The sequence below is a fragment of the Sycon ciliatum genome, chromosome 9 (assembly GCF_964019385.1).
Source record: "Sycon ciliatum chromosome 9, ocSycCili1.1, whole genome shotgun sequence".
NCBI lineage: Eukaryota > Metazoa > Porifera > Calcarea > Leucosolenida > Sycettidae > Sycon > Sycon ciliatum.
Genome location: NC_088651.1, coordinates 27,485,460 through 27,508,105, shown reverse-complemented (window position 1 = coordinate 27,508,105; position 22,646 = coordinate 27,485,460). Strand labels below are relative to the sequence as shown.

The window sequence follows — 22,646 nt, the reverse complement described above, 5'->3', positions numbered from 1 at the left end:
TACATGTCATGCCATGTCACCATGGTCACGTCAGACAGTTTTTTTATTGATTTTTTGTAATCTTGAAAACGATCTTTTAAAATTAAAATAATAATTGGATCTTGTTTGTGGAGTCTACCAGTACCACCAAGAGTAGATCTACTCTTGGTACCACAAATGAGACATACCGGTACCGGTAGCTGTATTGCAGTTTTGTTCCTGGCTACAATTGTAGCTTCTTGCAGTATGTAATAGTGGACGCTTGCCCCCTTCTTCCCCCTTGAGGTGGGCTCTACGCTCTCATCAATAGTGACATTGCAGAGACATTTCCGCGGGTACCTTTACCAGGCCTGGTACTAGGTCTCACTCGCTGCACTGCATTTCATGCAGTTTGAAATCTCGGAAATATTTGAGTGCAAACAATAATTGTTATGCCCAAATCGCAGAAGAAGAAAGGCAGGAGCCGGCGCCCAGCTGCTGGCGAGGCAACCGGAGCTGGAGATGGATCGACACAGAGCCGCGACGAGGACCAGGCAAAGGCTGCGTTCCTAGGTCAAGTCCTGGACGAGACGGACAGGCGTCTGGCAGAGAGATCCACAGGTTTCCGGTGCGTGAACGTTTGATATGTACATGACATTGTACAGTTATGGGCAAAAGGAAACGCAATGGATTAATGCGATGCAATTCAAAACCGGTGAAGAAATCAGGAAATAATGAATTGTGTAAACTGAAAATGACATCGTACAGTGCATGCTAGCATGCTGCTCAATGAAATCCGATCGGACGAGGTACATACCGTAAAGTACCGTTGATCCGCCCCCACGCCATGTCGCTTCCCAGCTGGGTTTTCGGCAGGGAGCGGGAATTAGATCAAGGCTGTCAAGTGCAGTACGATGTACAACAACGTAGAAGTTCAGACTCGATGTGCTGGATTGTGCACATTTTCATCCTGGATAGGCAAATATTGTGTACAGCAGTGCATGCGTCGGTTCAACATCGTGTTTTCGTTGTATACGCCGAAGTCGCTTCACAGGTAGAAAATCGACAGGGGGCGGGAATTAGAGAGGGGGTGGATCAACGGTACTTTACGGTACTGTAAAAAGCAGAAATTTTCGATGGTGTAATATTTTCGGTATTCTCCGAAATGGCGGTTCGGTGGAAGGAAGTTTTCGGTAAACCCGCTTTCCAGGTATGTGTACTAGTACTATACCGAAATTTTCGGTGCGTTTTGTTTTCGGTAAAAATTTCGGCACCGAAGTTACCGAAAAATAAAACACCACCGAAAAATTCTGCTTTTACAGTACAGGAAAACCTGTAACTAAAGACCACCGTGACTAGCGACCAGCCTGGTACTAAAGGCCACTTCGCCAGGCACGCACGGACGGTCTCACATTCATACATGGTTGTGCGGTGCAAACCTCTAACTAAGGACCACCTGCCACTAAAGACCGCTTACTCTGGCCCCAAGGGGTGGTCGTTAGTCACAGGTTTTACTGTAGTTAGCACCCAGCACCAGTTCACCATCCCAGTGTTCCTTCAAACTTTTAAAAAAAATACTCAGTCAGCTGCGCTCGGGGAAATCCGACCGAAAGTGCAAAGCCGGTGCCCTGCATCAGTTCCGGTGACGTCACTGCATTTGAAACATGTACATGTACGTCCAGCCGCATTTGTACCACGACCAGGGCACCGATGGCCGTGCAAGTCCGGGGCGCCGAATGTGCACCTACGGTCCCCGGATTTCGCCGAGCGCAGCTGTGTATGTACAAGTGCTTACTCTATCACGGCAGTAGATTAGATTAATTGTACACTCGTAACATCAAAATTGAAGAAAGTTAATTTTAAAAGTTCCAGAACGTTTTCCCGTGACTTTTATCAGTGGAACGCCGTCACGAAACGAATTATTTCAGTTTAGACCCATCACCTAGGGTTCCCTGTATTAAACAAGGCCTTGCCTGTTGGGACTCTCCTAGTCAAATATAAAATACTTGAGAACGGATTTATTCACAACACCAAGAAGTAAGAGTCAAAGCAAAAAGACAACCCAATTTCGGAAATAAATAGAACAATATAAAATACTACTACTACGACTACTACTACTACCCCTCTCTCCCTCCCCCTCAGAAAGTAAAAAATGTTGACATACACGCACGTACATGTACAACAAAAGTTGCAATTGTGCCACTGCTCCAACGGCCATGTACAACCGGGTCACAAGTGACCCGGTGTTCTTTGTCCAAGTGAGTCCAAGTACCCCCCCCCCCCCCCCCCCCAACCGGGTCGCTGACCCAGCTGACCCGGCTCTGGAGCAGACACCGGACTCAATCCGTCCTGCTTATGAATAATTGTTGTTGTTGTTGTGCTTATGTTGTGTTCACAGTGCCCCCAGCAAGGTCTACCTGTATGCTGGAGTATGTGCATTGCTTGTAGCTTATGTACTGCAACCCGGTGACTTCAAGCCTAACTCTATACGGTAAATGCCTCGCTGTAGCTGCATGTGTAGTGCTCTCGTACTTGTCAGTCCACCTGTGTGTGTGTGGGGGGGGGGGTGTCTGTGTGTGTGTGTAAAATATGAAATAAAGACTAAAAAGTAGGTATTCACTGGCCAGAAAAAGCCACTTCATAGCTGTGTGGTGTAGACCAGGCTGAATAGTGGTGGTCAATTCTTCAGCCTTGCAAGCTGTTGAATGGTGCAATCCCAGCACAAGCTGCTATGGCTTCTGCTGTAGTATCGCTATCATCGCCTCCGGCGATGGACGTCCGATGGTGTGTGTGTGTGCGTGTGTGTGTAGTGGTGGTCAATTCATTAGCCTTGCAAGCTGTAGAGTGGTCCAATCGCAGCACAAGTTGCTTTGTCTAACATAGCTTGTTTGCTATCATCGTTTCAGCGGTCGGCATGCTTTTGTGTGTGTGTGTGTGTGTGTGTGTGTGTATGTGTGTGTGCGTGCATGAGAGAGAGAGATAGACACACACACACACGCACGCACGCGCGCGCGCGCGCGCGCGCACACACACACAGAGGAAGACAGAGTGACTTTGAAGCTGACTTTCACGTACGATCACGAGCAACAGTGGAGCTACGTACTTGCTTGTAGCAACGGACATTTGTTTTCTTGCATATCTGCTGTGGCTGTTATTTCGTTGTGCTTTGTTACGAGGGAAACACGGATGCAGTGAATGGGATTTTTGGTCTTTGACCACTTTGCTGGTGAGCTGATCTACTCCCCTCCCACAGCGTCAGGAGCTGCATCTACACCTTAGATCTCTGCAGGGTGGTGGCGTTCCTGCGGATGCTGACAACTCAGGCTAACTGAGTGTCAAGTGAACCGTGATGTTTTTTTGTTTTTTTGTTACAATCAGTCTAGGGTCGCCCGTAGACTGGTCCGGATCGCTGGATCCTGCCACGCATCAGATCAGCAATGTCGAGCGCATCCATCCCAAACTGCTGCACTCCCCGGATCAGTTTGTCATCACCAGCGAAGGTACGGTCCACCTGGCCTCTCATACCGTTACCCAGAGAAACAGACTGAATATTCTAAGCTTTTGAAACAGACCTGTGTGTGTGGAGGGGGGGGGGGTGTTTGTGTGTGTGTGTGTGTGTGTGTGTGTGTGTGTGTGTGTGTGTGTGTGTGTGTGTGTGTGTGTAATTGTTATCTGTATAAAGTGAAAGTCAACAGTTCCAGAAACTTTTTTTTGTTTTCAGTTAAGAGTAGAGCCTACACGTTCTCTTCCATTACCACTGCAATAGTTCAAGTCATTTCACAATAATTATTCCAACGTTTCGGCAAATTGCCTTCATCAGGTTCACAATGATGTGCAAGCTCCCAAACCAGTGTCATCACGGGTTTGTGAACCGTGAACGAACTGCCTCTACGCTCTTCGCCACTCCACACAACAAAGGACTAGCACAAATTGTTAGAGAGCTTTTTCTTCTACTTCGCTTCAGAAGGCGACTGGAGAACTCATAATGAAGAACTAACTCTGACAACGAACGACAGACGACTGACACTGAGACAAGACGAGACAACAGAATATATTATAGTGAAGGCGTACAACGGGGACAAGACGAGCAAGTGTGTACCAACGGGGACAGAAGACGGTGCAGCCGCATGTACGCAGGAGTCAAAAACAGCGCAGCAGCATGTACCACAACTCAGCAGCATGTACAACAAAGAGACACAAAAGCAGCCACATGTACGACAAAGAGCTACACGTGCAACCGCATGTACAACAAAGAGACACAAGCGCAGCCACATGTACAACACCAGCATTGCTAAAGGCCAACTCCCCTGTCAGTAAGAGCTGGGTGTGAGAATTTTTTTTGTTTTGTTGTTCAATTCTCCTACCTACAGTACATGTGTGCTTGCTCTTGCTTTCCTGCAGATGTGATGTACTTCGGTACGATAGAGGGTGCGATATGGAAATGGACCCAGTCTCAACAGCCTGTTGTCATTGCTCACATTGGCAATGAATCATGTGGTATGTTGTCTATTGTGTGCTTTGTTCGTTTTGTTGCCTAGCGTGTGTGTGTGTGTGTGTGTGTGTGCGCGCGTGTGTGTGTGTGTGCATGTGTGTGCGTGTGCACGTGTGTGTGTGTGTGTGCGTGTGTGTGTGTGTGCGCGCGTGTGTGTGTATGTGTGTGTATGTGTGCGCGCGTGCGTGTGTGCGTGTGTGTGTGTGTGTGTGTGTGTGTGTGTGTGTGTTCACACTCCATGGTTGACATCCGGCCAGGATCGACCACTCTGCAGGTCATGTGCTATTGATGATGATTGATGTGCTATTGATGATGTGCCATACCGGCATCGAAACCTATAATGTGTGTGTGTATATGTGCGTGTGTATATGTGCGTGCTTGTGTGTGTGTGTGTGTGTGTGTGTGTGCGCACGTTTGTACGTGCTTGTGTATACATGTGTGCGCATGCACGTATGTGTGTATGTGTTGTGTGTGTGTGTCTGTGTGTGTGTGTGTACGTGTTTGCGTCTGTATGCATGTACATGTTTGCGTGTGTGTTTGTATGTGCCTGTGTCCATGTGTGTCCATGTGTGTGTGCATGTGAATACAGTATACCCTACTCAAGGCACGCAGTGTGGTAGACCACTGATCATGACGATATCGGAGGATGAACAGACTCTGTACGTCACCGATGTGCACTATGGTCTCTCAGCCATCAGCTTACCTGCTGGGCACGTCACAAGACTGCTGTCCGTGGGGCAGCTTGTCCAAGAGGGTGAGTTTTACTAATGCAATACCCACCAATCTCTCTCTTTCTTTCTCTCTCTCTCTCTCTCTCTCTCTCTCTCTCTCTCTCTCTCGCTGAAACCCGGTTTTATTGTAATGTATGCATTTAGGTGAACCGCGCATCACGCTGCTGAAGGGTGTATATCGTGTCGGCGACCATCTCTACCTCGGTGAGCCCTGGACAGAGTGGGACTGTGATGGGAACATTGCTGCGTCGTTCTCAGCTCACGATGATGGGCGTATTCTCCAGTACAACACGAAAACTGACAAGGTACAATACCTCTGTCACGTCTGTGAGTTGTGCGTACAGGGGGGGGGGGGGGGTGAAAGCAGGGGGGGGGGGGGTGAAAGCAGGGGGGGGAGGGGGGGGGGTGAAAGGGAGGCAAAGAGAGGGCAAAGACGAAGGCATGGGATGTTGAAATTAAAGTGAAAAAAGGCAATGTCTTCGCTTTTTTTATTGCAACATCTTTATGCCGTCCTGCGTCGTATGAGGCAGCAATAACTGGAATACGTCAAGTGCTTGGTTTTGATTTCTGTTTCTCCCTGGTGTGTTTTATCTGTAGTTTTCCTTGAGCAGTGTTTCTGCTAAGTATTTCCCCTAGCCCCTTTTTACGTCTCTTTCGTCTCATCCACCCTTCCAGGAAACTCCCCCGATATCCATTTACTTTTGGAGAATCCTTCAAATAAAGTCTAAATGAAAAATTGATTTTCTGTAGTTTTTCAGTGTCTTGTGTGACATGTTGAGCATGTCTAGTTTTGGTATTGCATGACTGTGTTCATTGTGTTCAATGTGTGTGTTCAGGTGCGGGTCTTTGCTAAAGGCCTTTACTTTCCAAGTGGCCTCAGCCAGACCAGGGACGGACGGTACCTGATCGTCACGGAATTGACGCGTGCACGGCTCGTGTGGTACGTGACCCGTGCGGTGTGCATGTGTGTACATGTAACCGGAAACGGCAATGTTCAGGACAGGACGTGTATGTGTGTGTGTCTCTCTCTGTCTGAGTGTAGCCACCCACACTGGCAGTGTTGCCAACCTCCCGTATTTGTCCGTATTTTTACCGAAAACCAAAATTTGTCCGCAGTACGGATTTCAATCGAATTATCCCGGAAAAAACGATATGTTTCTGTGTGTACGTGTGTGTACATGCATGTGTGTGTACATGCATGTGCGTGTGTGTGTACATGTGTGTATGTGTGTACGTGTGCTCCCATGCCATCCATACAGGCTGAACCTAGCAACAGGCAAGGTGGTGAAGACCAGTGGCCCAATGCCCGGTCTACCAGACGTGATCACAGCCCATCCTGGTCATGGCGGAGGGCATCTGGTCAGCATTGAAGTGGTGCGCAACGCCATGGTGGACTACATGGCGGAGAACAAGTGGTTTAAGCGCGTGCTCTACAAGGTGTGTGTGTTGCTTACAGTATGTCGTCGTAATTCATGTACAGTAAAAACCTGTGACTAACGACCACCCCTTGGGGCCAGAGAAAGCTGTCTTCAGTGGCAGGTGGTCCTTAGTTAGAGGTTTGCACAGCACAACCATAATGAATGTGAGACCGTCCGTGGCTGGCGATGTGGTCTGTAGTACCAGGCTGGTCGCTAGTCATGGTGGTCTTTACTTACAGGTTTTGCTGTATACTGGAACATGAGTCAGTGGCACCAGTTCATGATCGTTACCATGTATCACAGCTGTATGAGCATACGGTGGGGGGTACAGTAATTTCTACGCCTAGGGGCCATCCGCCATTAGGCCATGGTAAAAATTATCTTTGATTCTCAAGTACGCGCGCACCGATTTTTGGCGGCGCACCGACGATTTTTTTATTTCTATGCATGCATATGCGCACATGAAAACGGTCAATGCGAAAGGCATGAATCAGGGAGTAGTAAAATACCGGTATTTTTCTACTCCCTGGCCTGAATAATAGAATAATTATATGAACCTGTGACGTACATATGTGTGACCCTGTCTTTGGAAATAAAACATTTGTGGGAAATAAAATAAAAAATCGCTCGCTCGCACCGATTTTCACAGGCTCATGACCTGAGAATCAACTTTATTTTTTACCATGGCCTTATCCATATTTTTCTCTGAATGAGAAAGTTTAGTGAGGATATGCAGTCGGGTAGTCACTAGGTCTGAAGACTGTGTTGTTATTCCTGAGTTGTTATACCCCCAGATGGTTATTAGCGAGTGGTTGTTATACCCCGAGATGGTTATTAGCGAGTGGTTGTCTTACCCCGAGATGGTTATTAGCGAGTGGTTGTTATACCCCCAGATGGTTATTAGCGAGTGGTTGTTATACCCCCAGATGGTTATTAGCGAGTGGTTGTTATACCCCCAGATGGTTATTAGCGAGTGGTTGTTATACCCCGAGATGGTTATTAGCGAGTGGTTGTTATACCCCCAGATGGTTATTAGCGAGTGGTTGTTATACCCCCAGATGGTTATTAGCGAGTGGTTGTTATACCCCCAGATGGTTATTAGCGAGTGGTTGTTATACCCCCAGATGGTTATTAGCGAGTGGTTGTTATACCCCCAGATGGTTATTAGCGAGTGGTTGTTATACCCCCAGATGGTTATTAGCGAGTGGTTGTTATACCCCCAGATGGTTATTAGCGAGTGGTTGTTATACCCCCAGATGGTTATTAGCGAGTGGTTGTTATACCCCAAGATGGTTATTAGCGAGTGGTTGTTGCATTGTAGCTGAGGTTGTTGTGCACGAGTTCCACTGTACTGCTAGTATCCCTGTTCTTCTTTTGCATTGATGTTGGCGTGTGTGCTCTCGCCGGTTCCGACTAGTCTCGCATCTGGAGCGCCATCGGGTGGCGTGCTCTTTCTCTCTCTCTCTGCTTCCCCTCCGGGGCACACGTGACCCTAGTGGTAGTGGCTCTACAGGACAGGTCAGGTGCGTGTGTGTGTGTGTGCGTGCGTGTGTGCGTGGGTGTGTGCGTGCGTGTGTGTGTGTGTGCGTGTGTGTATTATGCAGCTGCTCCCCAAGTCTGTGCTGCTCCGCTTCCAGGATGATTACAATCTGTGCGTTCATATCACCGACACATCAACAGCTGCACACCAAGATGAGTCATCCAACCAGGGCGATGACGTCATCGATGAGTCACCCGACCTGGGCGGTGACATCGTCGACAGCTGGCACGCGTCGCGCGGTCGTGTGGTGTCGGCTGTGCTGCAGTGTCGTGTGCACGGTGATTACATGTACTTCACGTCGCGCAAACCTGACAGTGCTCTGTCTCGCGTCAAGCTGCGCCACAGCCACGTCAAGAGGAAACCCGGCAAGTGAGGCGAGTCCGTCGGGCCGCCGAAGACCGACCAGGCTAGAATTTCATCAAGCATAGCATACAGCGTACATGGTGACTGTGCATGGACTGTGTTGAGATTCTAATGGGTGAGGCTCGCAGACACAACAGACAACGGGTTGGTGGAACGACATTTTTTATTGTAAATTTGTAGTACATGAAGATAGAAATGGTCTAGGCTAGGAGCATGACACCCAGTTCTTTCGCGACCAGCCGTTCTGTAGCACACACACCGGATTGGAACAAGACATGCTCTGAAATCAAGCCTGCCACCTGGCTTCCTCCGGGGAGAAAACTTCTAAAGCTATGAATAGAATGCAAGCTGCAGACTTCACCACGCAACGTGCAACTATCACCACGCAAAGTGCAACTTTCTTGTTCGAAATGACTGAATGTGTATCATTCAGAATAGATTTTCTGTTCCATTCTTCATCATCATCATCATCATTCATCAGATATCTTCTCGCAGATTGTTAGAGAAAGCTATTTTCATCTTTCCACGTCCGTGCTGCTGCTACTGTTGTCGCTGGCGATGCTTGTACTATCGTCATGGTGACCACTATCCAATAGATATCCAATAGCCTGCTGGACAGCGAAAATGCCCTCGTCCGTCTGCGTTATTGCGTGCGCTGCGTTTTTGTGATGCTCTGCGTTAATGTGTACAGCGCTGTGACTTGTGATGTTCTGTGTTTTGTCTATCAAGTCTTCAGACGGGCATGGCATGTTTCTGCTTACATTGTTTTCGAGTTTGCTGGTCAGATCTATCTTTTATGAGGTGGTGGTTTATATACAGTAGTTACAATTGTGACACTAGTTCAGTTACTCGACGACACGTTTTTTTTAAACTTTTCATCACGTGACATTGTTTTTTGACCTGAGATCTAAACTAGTTTTCACTCACAGTTCACTGATTTGCAACTGAATCATAGCAGCTCGATTCTATGTGTATGCCTTTTCTTGCTCTTCGTCCTTTCTACACCCAGCCTATAATATTGCATGTGCGCACCCAGTTTTTTTTATCAGCTCCTCCGCTGTGCGGACAGCTACTGGCTTGCTGCAGCCCGTTTTGAAGTTTTCTTGTGGCTACTATTAAAGTGAATTGCCTACTATGAAAGCATTACTAAAATAAATTTGTGTAAAAAGCGGACAGTGGAACCGACATGGCCGACACCATGTGACCCATAGATGCATGGGTTGAGTGGAGTTGGAACCAACATGCCCCGCATAGGGCTTGAAAGTGATGACGTCAAAAACGGCCAGGGAGTAGTAAGTTGACATCAGATTTCTATTTTGGATCCACTAAGGTGTGACTTTGCTATTGCCTCAGTATGTGGGTGCATAGCAACCCACTCATGTCGTATGCATGTGTGACTTTTACTTCGCCACCAGGTGTCACCCCGCCCCCATTAGCCAAATCAGTCAGTTTCACTGGCTACATCACCTTGCTGTGAGTAAGACCGCTTGAAAAGTGCTTGGATCCATACAAAAACTGGATCCAAGTGGATCCAGTTTTTGAATTTTTGAAATTGTTGCTACTATGCTGTGACGTAGCACTTTCAAGCCCTATTATGTGACTCTGTAGTTCATGCTGGAGTTTACTGGAGTTGGAACCAACATGGCCAACATCATGTGACCCATAAATGCATAGCAGGGAGTCGTAAAATACCGGTAATTTACGACTCCCTGATGCAGAGGTTGAGCGGTGCTGGAACCAACATGGCTGGTGTGTATAGTCACGTGATAGATGTGCAACAGCTCCATACCCACGGCCGTAGGGGTTCGACTTCGGACCTAACGTAAACAAACTCTTACAAGTCACATGATTGCATGGCAAGTTCAGGTGTGGACTGTGGAGCGTCACCATGCAGACGATCAGTCACCCGTCTCGGTGTGCTAGACCCGGCGAAACGTGTCCTGCTGGTCAAGCCACAGATGGAACAAGAGAGTGTGGGGGGACGGTGTGAAAGTGAGACAGCTGAGCCCATTCTCTCGTAATTTATGTACACATGTGCAGGAGACAGTCAAATGTGCCCGCACGGCCGCTCGCTCGCTCTCGCGCACACACACGCACACACCTTTTTGACGCCCATCGCCGGAGGCGATGATAGCAATGCTACGACAGAAGCCATAGCAATTTGTGCCGGGATTGCACCATTCAACAGCTTGCAAGGCTGAAGAATTGACCGTCACTATTCAGCCTGGTCTACACCATACAGCTATTTGAAGTGACTTTTTCTGGCCAGTGAATCCCTACACGCACACGCACACACACACGCACACACACACACACACCATGCACACCATGCACACACACACACACACACACACACACACACACACACACACACACACACACACACACACACGCGCGTCTTGTGATGAAGTAGGATGCAGTCGGCTCCCTGTAATGCAGAGACAACAACCCTAGTATATACGCTGTACGGTGTGTACTGTACAATGCGTCGTTTTCAGTGTAGGTCAAATTACTGTAATTTCATTAGAGAAAGTCTGAGAAACCAAACCAGAAACCTCGATTTAAAATAAATAAAAGAATAGATTCTTGGTTGGAGAAAAGCAAATCAGCACACGAAACACAGATACCATAATTATAGTTTCGACTAGGCCTTTCCTACCATTACTTTTCAAGTCGAATACAATTTTAAGTACTATTTTGTCAATGCTCGGACCGCCAAAGTGCCGATTGTACATCGTACTGCACTTGAGCGACTTGATCTAATGTTAATTCCCGCCCCCTGTCGAAAACCAGCTGGGAAGCGGCACGGCGTGAGGGGCAGGGGGGGGGGGGGGGGGGTCAACGGTACTTAACCGTATAACCGCTCGGTGTTTTCACACCCTCAGCTTGAGCTTGGCTATGCCCCGCTTCTCGAAGGAGCCCACGTAGAGGTGGCCGTCATGCACTGCACAGTGCGCTGTGTGTCCCAGCTTGCTGGCAGTGGCATCATGCCAGCTGGATAGGTAGTCGCCGCTCTCAGACACGTGGACACACAGACTGTAGGGCTTGCTCAGGCTCAACAACACTTTGTAGGGCATGATCTGCAGAGAGATGGGGGGGGGGGGGGGGAATGAGTGTGAGGGACAGAGAGAGACAGAGAGAGATAGAGAGACAGAGAGAGACAGACAGGCAGACAGACAGACAGACAGAGATGGAGAGAGAGAGAGAGAGCATGAAAGAAAACACGTTACAATAGACCAATCCCGAAAAGATTGTCTGGGTTCGTGAAAGGGGGCACGCGTGCAAGCCAGCACGTGTGAAGTGCATCGTTTTGTATTCAGTTTGTGTGTGTCAGCTCATGGCGGAGGAGAGAGAGACTTTTGCTCGCCGAGCTGAAGCTAAAGGATTTGATGGAGTCCTGCCAGCAGCTAGTCAAAGGACCTTCGGTACCTTAGGCAGACCCTGACGGAGTTTGGAGGCCAGCAAGCTCTCGGTGAGGAGAGAAACATTCGCGTGGCGATGGACTCTCCGTAAAAAATGCAAGCTACATAGCGCCGACATACTGCAACAGGCTACGATTTCAGCTAACTAACTCGATCTGCCGCTTCACAAAGTTCAACTATTAATTTTACAAGTCCTGACTGTTGTAGTCTGAAGCTGGACTCTCATCGCCCACCTACAGGTAGCTTTTGGAGCTGATGGATTTCCCGACAGCTTGGACTCCTTCCGCAAACTCCCGCAACATTACTACAGTGTATGCTGTGTTTCCGCACGCTCGTGTCGACATGTCTTGTACATGTACCGGGTCGCGGAGGAGCTTGACGACCTCCGCTGACTCCAGGTTTCCGAAATACTGCCGTCGTCTTCGTTGATGTCGCTGGTGACATTCTCCCCTTGCAGGACGTGCGCATAGTTGTCGTCTCGGGGGTAAAGACTATGCTGTCTTTCGAAATAGTTCTTCATCACGCTCGCGCGAATGATGTTTCTCATCATGAACTCGTTCCGACGGTGTGACACGGCGATGGTCTTTGGCGGGGCACTGGCTTGGCGAAAACGATATCTTCTTGTACAATATAACACTGATCGGCTGCAGATGAGTACAGTCACTTCGTGGTTGGTTCTATAGGAGGGCAGCTGCCAGGAAAGAGGCAGAACTCATCGAAGACGAAGCGCTCGCAACAAACAATAGCACTCGAAATATCTCGTAAGATTTAGGGCCTATCGCTTTGAGCCACAGCGCTCACAGCCTTGCCTACTTCATCAAAGTGAGCTCTACATGTTCGTTGACCTCTTCACACTACACAGAAGAGCGAAACAAGGATTATGTCTTAGCATTTCAACTCCAACAGCAGACCATTACCAGTGCGAGAGAGAAAACTACAAACGGCTTTGCTTTCTGTCGCATCGTCTCTCTTGCATGCAACTAACGAGAAAACCGTGTACTTACCCTCGCATTCACACGCGAACTATCAAACACGTCCTGTGCCGCATGCTGATCAGGTAGTGCCATGTATGTGTTGTACAGTGTACTCTCAGTTGACATGCCCCCTTTCGAACCCAGACAATCTTTTCGGGATTGGTCTATTGTTTTGCGTGCCACTACGTAAACCGAATGGTATGGCTGCTTTATAACACGCTCAAGAGCGCACGCATAGTGGAGTGCATTCCTTTGCTGACCGATTTTTGAAGCATTCAAGTTACAGTGAAACCTGCCTGAGGCCACCATTCAAGGGACGAGAAAAAGTGGTCGCCGTGGCCAGGTGGTCTTCTTATCCAGGTTCAGTGGGTCACGTGACCATATCCACATGTGATACATCATTTTGATCAGTGTATCACACTGCACACACCTATGCTACTCTAGGCTAGCACGACTCATGTGCCTGGGGTCCTCAGACCTGTCAAGTGCCGTGCATGCACCATGCGTATCTACACTTCCTGCACTGATGTGTAGATCTACCATGCATGGTGCACCATGCAATGCATACATTTACATGTACGAGCACTGTGCAACGCGGTCGCGGGTGGGTGGTCGTCGGTCGCGTTGAGCGAGTGGTCGCCTTATCCAAGCTGTTTCGAATGTGAATGCGTCGGTGACAAGGAAAAGTGGTCGCCATGGTCGAGTGGTCGCCATTTCAGGTTTTACTGTACAAACATCAACATTGGCTCAACATTAGTGAGTTTCTGCTACACAGAACCACGTACCAAACTCCGTGTCAACTGCAGTGAAGTTTGACACGGACTTTTCGTACGTTGCGCCGGTTTTGCTGCGCGTAGCATGCTCGAACTTCCCGCCACATGTACTCTGTGCGCTCAGTTTTCGTCCCGCGATGAGGTTTCCATACGTACCTTGGTACGTTCTACCGTGTGGCAGAAACTCTCTATTGGCTCAACATTCGAGTTTCATCGGGTTAATTTTTTTGCATTTCAGGCATTGTCTGTATGCGAGAGTTTAGCGATGTGCCACGTACAACTCACACTGACTAAGAACTTTCTGATCCAGGGCTTGTTTTCCAAGAATGTGACCAGTGCAGTGCGTGCACCTGACATGCCAATCAGGTAACCACCGTTGGGATGGCGACGGATGTTGTCGGGGAAACCCGGCGTCGCTGGAAGCATCACCTCCGACTGGCCAGTGCGCTCTCCGGAGATGAAGATCCTGAAAGCAAACAAAAAGAAACCCACAAGAAAAAACGCCACTCAGTGCTTCTCTCCTTCCCTCCCTTCCTCCGCAAACGCACATGCAGCCGCACACACGCGCGTATACGTGTACGCGCACACGTGCACACACAAACACACGTTCAGGGCTCTAGCCAGGAAAGAAATGTGGGGGGGGGGGGCTGCGAACAGTTCACCTATTTGCCATGTTCCACTATTGCCTTTCCACACAACAATGCAATGTACGGGCGCAGCAAGCACACGCACCGATCTCGCTTGTACCCCACTAACCTGATAACTCATGCTTGTGTCCCACTATCAGGGGCCATCCGGCATTATCGATAATTTTCATGAAACGAAAAAGTTTAGTGAGGACATTCCCCCCCCCCCCCCCCCCCCGAACGAAAGATAGATTGACTTGACAGCAAGAATGCCTTGATGTCTCCAATATCAATATTTTTCAAAACGAAACTCTCCTTGACCCACCCATCCATAAACTAAACTTTTTCTCTTCGTGTAAAATATCGATAATAAGGGACATCCCACTAACCTGATAACTCTTGCTTTGGTGGTCTCCACAACCAGGATACTCTGACCATCCTGGCTCAGCTCAATGCCGTTCGGAAAGTGAAGCTTGTCCACAAACGTATTCGCAACACCTAACACATGCAAACACGCACGTATCCAAACACACACGCACATACACACATACACACACATACACATACGGTAGCAGCACAAAGAGAAGTCAAGACAAACGCACAGCTGACAGACATCATAATTATGTATACAGTCAACTTCGCTAATAACGACTGCGGATATAACGACAATTCGCGAATAACGACCGAATTTCCATGCCCAGAGCAAAGTCCCATCTAACTGTATACATTTTACTTCGGATATAACGACTATCTGAATAACGACAATTCGCGTATAGCGACATGCTTTTAGTGCCCCGAGGTCATATTCACTGCTTGAATAACGACTTTCTGGGCTTTTGACAGCTATTTCAAGTACCGGTCAGTCAAGTACATGTACATGTACCTGTCATGCATGCAGAACGGTACCAGAACCTACATGTATGGTGATGGATATTATTATAAAGGCACACATGCAAGAAAATGCAGCCAAGGGGGGGGGGGGCTTTTTCTTCCTTTTTATGTTGGCTTCAAAATTGTTGGATTTACCAGCACACCTATATGTATACAATGTACATGTAGTTGTACATGATTGTACAGTAATCATCATACATGTACAATGTACATGTCTCTGGCCCTGTAGATGGCTCAAAAAGGCATACTTTTCAATTGATTTCCCTTGCATATTGAATTTTTAGTTCCTTTCAACTGCAATATGAAAATTAAGTACACAATGACATAGAGCAAGAAAAGAGCTTGATTTTGATATGCATGTCATACTATACAAAATATGGGTTCACATACATTCAAATGGGACTTCGGTTATAAGGACACTTCGCGAATAAGGACACTTTTCTGATGCCCCGCCGAATGTCGTTATTGGCGAAGTTGAATGTACAGTCTAATGGCAATACGTCGCGCACTTTTGCATTTCGGACCGCACACTGTACATGATGAGCTCAAGTTACTTCGCGTTCGCACAGCACATCGCTGATGTTCAACCCAAAGTGTAAAACTGACGCCCTGGACCAATTCCGAATGCATCACTGTATTCGTACATGTGTGCGTCAAGCCGCATTTGCAGCTCGTCCATAGTCCTATGCACATTACATCATCTCGTCCATAGTCCTTATGCACATTTGCCACATTACATCATCTCGTCCATAGTCCTTATGCACATCACGTCATCTCGTCCATAGTCCATCTGCACATTACATCATCTCGTCCATAGTCCTTATGCACATCACGTCATCTCGTCCATAGTCCATCTGCACATTACATCATCTCGTACATAATCCTTATGCACATTACTGGCATTACATCATCTCGTACAGGTGTATGGATTTCCGTAGGTGTGTACGTGCACGGTTGGGTGCTCATTGCATGCTATACATCCGCATTTGACCAATTTAGCCCCAATTTAGCTCGTGGATCCTTCTTTGCAACAAATACCATGCCCACCGACCGACATAGCATGGCAACCAACCGACATAGCATGACAACCACCAGCATTGCATGGCAACCACCAGCATGGCATGACAACCAAACAGCATACCTGTCACGGGATCATAGCGTACGACTCTGCCGTTGGGCGCACCCTCCACTAAGTCATACAGCAGCTTGTCATTGCCAAATTTGGACGACGAGTCGGTAATGTACACCATGCCATCCGGTGCCACCACCAGATCATTTGCAAGTAGCAATGGCTTACCGCTGACGAGCTGAATGCAAGAATGAAGTAGGAGAATGTGACACACGTGCGCGCACGCATACACGTAACACACATGCACACACGCACCATTTTTGTGAATGAAAAACAAAACAGAAAAAATAATACAAGAAAGAATTCTCTTACCTCAGACTTCTCGTTACGGATTAGAACTCTCACAGTGCCGTCGCTCAGGGAGACATTCAGCAGACCTCCAAACCCGTCGGCAACAAGCAGTGAATCATGCGACGTGACACGTACACCCAGTGGACGTCCACACTCGCGCTTGGGTCGCTCCAAGGTCGAGTCTGGTAGGAACAATGTGCAAATAAACACAAACAGAGCAGCCATCTTGCAGAATATATACGTCGGGCCTGGTTTAAATCTGGCTTCGGAAAATTTATGTTTCATTGCTATCAGGTTCGGCCTCATTTCCTCTGTGCTGCGCTGATGAGTTCGCAAAGGACGAAACAGTTCTGTCCGCAGATCGAGGACTATGTCAGCATATGAGCCGCACCATGACAAAAGGGTGCTTATGGCAAAAATTTCACAAACTGAGTTATGGATAGAGCGCAATGGCTGAATTCTCACTGCTTCTGTTGCAAAAAAACGCATTCAAAAAGCTTGATAAATCACAACGAAAACTAATCGAATTCAAAAAGAAAATGTGCACTCTCGATATTGCATGCTCAACTTTCAAACGAGTCGTGTCGCGGCTCATATATGAAGTCTGAAGAAAATGTGGAACGGTCTCTGCTGGAATGACGACTACACCATGGCTCTGTGGTTAGAGCATCGCTGGCTACAAGCGAGGGTCCCTGGTTCGAGTCCTAGTGGCGACAGTCAATTTTTTATTCAGACTTCTCCCGTTTGTGTCTTTCCCTCAAACCAGTTACAGTCAGACCTCGCTTATCCGATCCTCTTTTATCCGGATCCCTCGCCATCCGGAAGAAAATTGTTGGTTACCGATTTACAGCATATGTCATGCATACATACAGTATGTGTGTCCCATTATCCGGTTCCCTCTCTCCCTCTCTCTCTCTCTCTCTCTCTCTCTCTCTCTCTCTCTCTCTCTCTCTCTCTCTCTCTCTCTCTCTCTCTCTCTCTCTCCCTTCAACTCCACCTCTTCCTTACCACACATTATTGATCCAGTACTGGCGACTAATGATGGTTTCTGCCCCTGGCCAGAGGACAACTGCCAGATCTCTCCATTCACTGTTCCTGTGTACAGTGTACCTACAAGTGCAAACGACACACACACACACACACACACACACACACACACACACACACACACACACACACACAGGCATACACACACACACACACACACACACAGATTGTACTTGTACTTACTTGTTGCTCACTGCCAAAACTGGTCACGTGGGTCTCCCCGGGAGAGGGGAAAGAGACTCAAAAGGAATCTTGGAAAGATGACTCAATTGGCTATTGAACCGCCCAACGGCCGACACCCCCTGAAATCCCCAAAACTCTGGGTGGACTTGAAAATGATCCCACTTATGGGCTCACCACACCTCAGTAAGTGGGTGAGGACAAGGTGCAGAAAAAAGATTGACGGCATCAGGGTATCCGTCCCGGGATCCAACTGCAGTTACCCCTGCCCCCAGTGAAGGTAATACTTGCTACTAGTGTGGGTGGCTAAATCAGAGTGGATCTGATATAAGCTTCACTAGCACCATGATTACACAAGAGTTAATCTAGCCAGAAGTAGTCCATGGTTAACAGGTATGTATACTTCAAATAGAAAGTATATGAACCCTGAAACCAACAAAGGTGGTAGGTACAACATTACACCAGGCTTCAAGCAGCCGAGCCCGTTGGCAACAGACCCAACACTATCCGGCATAAGTGTACCCACCAACCGAACTAGCAACACAGATACACACACACACACACACACACACACACACACACACACACAAACACACCGCCATGCGTACAAAGAATAGCTCAGAAAAACCCAGATGAACCCTTAGTATTATGAACCCAACAGAGTTCAGAGCTGCTGGAAAGGCAACGCACAAGAAGTATTAGCAAAGATTGCAATACATAGAACCAGCTGAAGCGTCATTAAGTTTTATGAAAGTTTCATTGAGATGTCTTGAACAAATTCTAGAGAAAGTGGTGATGCCGACAAAAAACTAGAAAAGCGGTGATGGACAAAGAAATGACAAAGAAATAAATTTGTCCGTCACCACTTTTAATATAGCTACAAGGAGGACTACTTGTACTGAGGAAATGCTTACAGTACCAGGGCCGGAGGCAGCTTCCGCGGAGTGGTGCGGCCGAAGGGCCATCTTTAAGGGGGGTCTGGGGTCCTCCCCCATAACGTGTTTGGAATTTAGATGCAAATCTTGCACTCTGGGCGACTCCCTGTACAAAATCCTACATCGGAACCTTTTCTCCCCGGTTTCGGACGTTCCACGTGGACCGACTTTTTGGGAAGTTGGTCGGACCATGGCCAAACCGGCCGTACCAGTGGCGCCGGCCCTGAGTACCAGTAGTCCTCCTTGTAGCTACATTAAAACTGCTGTCTCCGAAACGCTTGTTTACGTCACCACATTCTCTAGAAGTATAGAAATATCTGCAGATACCGCTAGCTTGGAGCTTGGAGCTTGGAGTTGTAACCAACATGGCTGTCCTGTATGGTCATGTGGTAGGTGTGGAACAGCTCTATATACAGAGTAAAATATACTAGGAGCCAGTTCCCACGCCGATTAGTGAAAACAATGGCGACTCATACCGCACATGACATAGTCTTTCACGTGATCTAAACACCAGACCTGCTTTCTTCCGATATCCACTTACTACCAACGTACCCATTTCATCCCACTCCAAACACTCAGCCCCGTTCAAAACGTCGGCAAAGAGAAGCTCAGCGTCGGCGATAGACTCCGCAAAGTTTGGAGACAGTGTGCCCGTCAGTGGTGGTGCGTCTGGTAAGCTGCAGACAAACACCACACACCGCACAGCAGAGGCATTGTCACACTGCATGATTACGACATCTTCATCACCATTGAACTATGACATCATCACCATTGAGTATGACATCATTATCACTATCGACAATGCCATCATTGTTCTTACACTACCTCACCGCCAGGACTCGAACCCAGGTCCAGGGACCTTCGCGAAATAACTATCCCAAAATACAGTACATGTATACACGTGCTGACCTTTCATACAAACTTCCAGTCAACTTGCCCATCATGCTGACGGCTTATACTGGGCATATAAATCTCATACAAACCCCATACAAACCCCATATAGACCGCCACCATAGAAACAGGAAGAAGTTGACTGTCAGTTTGTATGAAGGTCAGCATAAGTATAATACATCCCACTAGTACACTTGTACGTGAAATATAAACCGACATACAAACCTCGGCTTCGCCTCGGTTTGTATGTCGGTTTATATTTCACGTACAAGCGTAACGTTGGGTTGTATTATATACATACAACATGTCCATCCGAATATGATAGCAGGTCCCGGAGGGACCAACAGTGTTCAAGTCACGAACAGAATCGAGCGTGGCGAGTCAAGTCCTGGCGACGGCGATAGAGCTTTCCACAAGTGCAAACGAAGTCTAAGGTGACGGGCTCGGTCGGAGGAATGGTGTTGCATGCTGATCTCCACTCTCTGCGACCTGGGCGAGGTCGTACCAGTCCACTATCTGGCGGTCCTTCATGTCGGACACAACATTGTCCCGCCACCGCTTCCGGGGCCCGTGCCGTGGCCGGGTCTTGTCCAGTTCACAAATACACACACACACACACACACACACACACGAGCACACATACATGTGCACAAGCACACACAAACACATGCACAAACACACACACGCACACACACACACACACACACACACACACACACATGTACAATTGACTGTTACCTGGCATCAATCGGGTACAGCTGGAAGTCGGAGAATACGCTGATGCACACTGTGTACACGACTAGGAGCATGATGACCATTGCTAGTAGCAAGCAACAAAACCAGGGTTTTGAGCAGTCTCTGAGCATGTTCAAATGCACACACACAGACAAGAACAATGTGTGGATCAGTACAAGACTGCGTTCATGCCGAGCATAGAAAAAAACATTTCCTAGGTGCACTTCTGCTAACTCCGCTCTCCTCTGGCTGTCGGATGCGCAGATTCCATTCCATGCAAAGACACCCGTCACCAATTTGCCACTTTCACAGTATGCAGGACTAGGAGAGAGAAAAGATGCCGGGCAAGGTTGCAGACAACAAGACATATACAGACATGCGTCTCTGGGTCAGTAGAGTAGCACCCCTTGTCAAATAGGGAAAAGAGTTTCAGCGTATTGACATGCTGCCTCTGCACCCCTACGAGGGACCTTGCACTGTTTTTTTTTCCTGCGGACATTTTGTTTTACGATTCTGACTTTCTTTCAGTCCCGTGCATCCACGGATGAGAATGGGTTGAACCCGCAGCATTTGGAAAATGTTTGACAGTTGGCTGAGCAATGAAAATTTAATAATTCCGTAACGATCACGGTTTAAAATTAGGAAATTATTTGAACCGCAAAAATCAATACCGAAATATGTCGCTTTGTGTGGTTCATGCTTTTCCATTTTACATGTACTACAGTCCATTTCAAAACTATAGACGCGTAGGGTTTTTGAAATATTTCAAATTTGGCTGGGACTTTTTGAGAATAGTTTTCGGAATATTGCTCAGGACCGCTCCACAATTACTCTCATATAGTTTCTAAACGATTGGACAACAGACGCCCAATTTGGAAAAAATATGCACAAAGTGATCACAGATTTTATGTGGTATAGATGCTGGCATAACGGTTTTTGCCTAGGTAGACGCGTCTATAGTTTTGAAATGGACTGTAGTACTTGTGCATAAGGTCAGTGCGTGCAGGGACTACTCAGTAGTCGACTGCGCCGCTGGCCCGCTGCTGACCTTCCAGCTCGGGGCTGATGGGAGCTCGATCGTCTCGTGTCGTCCACACGGGAAGAAGAGGTCCGGCCCGCATCCGCTGCACTGTCAGCATCTGCCCGTCTACTACTAGCGGCGCTGCTGCGTGTTCGCAGATCCATGACTGCTGAACGCTAGCTGACTCAATTCAAGCTTAGCGAACAACACTACGGGTGCGAGGAAGTAGCGATCTAAAATGTAGAATGGGTCGTGGCGGAATCCGGACAATGAGTGTAAATGCACTTCTGTTCTGGTCAAAATGCCTTTCCCCAGGTGGTGAGTGCAGTACTCTGTAACGTATCGAGTACCGCCGCTACCGGTAACTAGTTACTTATTACTTCTGCAGCACTGACAACACCGTGCCGTTTACTGGTTAGGAACGTTTGTCTCAGTATTACCACTACTGGAAAGTACCATGATCTGGAATTGGTTGCTAACAAACTAACTAACTTGAAAACTAGGAACGCTGGCTGGTCCTCATTTACAACTGCAACAAGCCCCTACAAGGCTACAATAATCAGGACGGGATGGTGGCCGCGAAGGCGAATGGATTTTTTCAAAAGTAAAGAAATGAAAACAACAGTCATAATCATTGACACCGTCGAGTCTGCACGTGCGGCGTGCGCACGCGACCTCTATCACGCATACGTACACGTGGTACACGTGCAGGGCTAGGTATACCGCGTACCGGGTGGCCGACAGGCGCTAGCTATAGGCGACACTGGCCGTGGGTTTGGTGTCGTTATTTAGTAATTTACCATGATGTAACTGTTCTTCGATTTTTCTTGCCGATAGCCCATTCCGACAGGAGAAGAATGGCCCTGGATCATTCTTGATCTCGTGATGTTTCTTCCTTGGAGTTGGACATCCAGGCAAACCATGTTCGAAATGTCTTGTCAGTCTAGCATAATTGCTCTCCTCCAGCTGCGTGCTCGACACGTGTGGGCCAAGCATCAGCCGCCCTGGCTCAGGCTGACTGAGGAGCAAAATCATTCTGTAGCTACTGCATACGGACCTCGGCAGTGATTCAACTATCGTCGAGCTGCATAGCTATTTCCAGTAACCGTTTGTGGCACAGAACCTGTCAGAAAATGCGACATTACACCAGAAAAAGAGAGAACGAAGCTGGCTGGCATGGATGAGCTATCGATTAGAGTGACTGTCACGTTGACTGGTGGTGTTCTAAC

General features: G+C 47.9%; 3 protein-coding genes across 3 annotated transcripts in view; 2 read left to right on the top strand and 1 right to left on the bottom strand.

Annotated features, from left to right (window-relative positions):
* Positions 1–359: 359 nt before the first annotated feature.
* Positions 360–9,673, top strand: LOC135825405 (adipocyte plasma membrane-associated protein-like; the record flags this gene model as incomplete). Its single annotated transcript, XM_065338144.1, is given in 9 exon segments — positions 360–586; positions 2,357–2,449; positions 3,337–3,458; positions 4,360–4,455; positions 5,040–5,204; positions 5,326–5,486; positions 6,018–6,121; positions 6,441–6,618; positions 8,204–9,673. Coding segments are annotated over 9 exon segments (1,404 nt in total). The 3' UTR covers positions 8,513–9,673.
* Positions 9,674–10,976: 1,303 nt separating this feature from the next.
* On the bottom strand, positions 10,977–22,000 carry LOC135824687 (adipocyte plasma membrane-associated protein-like). Its single transcript, XM_065337395.1, has 9 exons — positions 21,445–22,000; positions 20,400–20,519; positions 19,323–19,447; positions 17,617–17,718; positions 16,630–16,790; positions 16,330–16,495; positions 14,687–14,795; positions 13,957–14,137; positions 10,977–11,582 (listed from the first exon to the last, which is right to left on the bottom strand). The coding sequence occupies exons 1-9, from the start codon at positions 21,579–21,581 to the stop codon at positions 11,376–11,378; spliced, it is 1,308 nt and encodes a 435-aa protein (XP_065193467.1). The 5' UTR covers positions 21,582–22,000; the 3' UTR covers positions 10,977–11,375.
* A 248-nt stretch (positions 22,001–22,248) lies between these two features.
* LOC135824583 (adipocyte plasma membrane-associated protein-like) overlaps positions 22,249–22,646 on the top strand; it is a 13,277-nt gene continuing 12,879 nt past the window's right edge. Inside the window, exon 1 of the mRNA XM_065337317.1 lies at positions 22,249–22,646. This exon is cut by the window's right edge and continues 200 nt beyond it. The gene's annotated coding sequence lies outside the window, so the exon portion shown is untranslated.

What these genes read in the sequence shown, in the direction of transcription:
- LOC135824687 (XM_065337395.1), bottom strand. Translation starts at nt 21,581, where the DNA reads ATGGATCTGCGAACACGCAGCAGCGCCGCTAGTAGTAGACGGGCAGAT. An exon ending in TTTGGAGTGGGATGAAATGG is followed by an intron (nt 17,719 to 19,322) that starts GTACGTTGGTAG and finishes TTGCACTTGTAG; the next exon opens with GTACACTGTACACAGGAACA. An exon ending in TCAGAAAGTTCTTAGTCAGT is followed by an intron (nt 11,583 to 13,956) that starts GTGAGTTGTACG and finishes ATCTCTCTGCAG; the next exon opens with ATCATGCCCTACAAAGTGTT.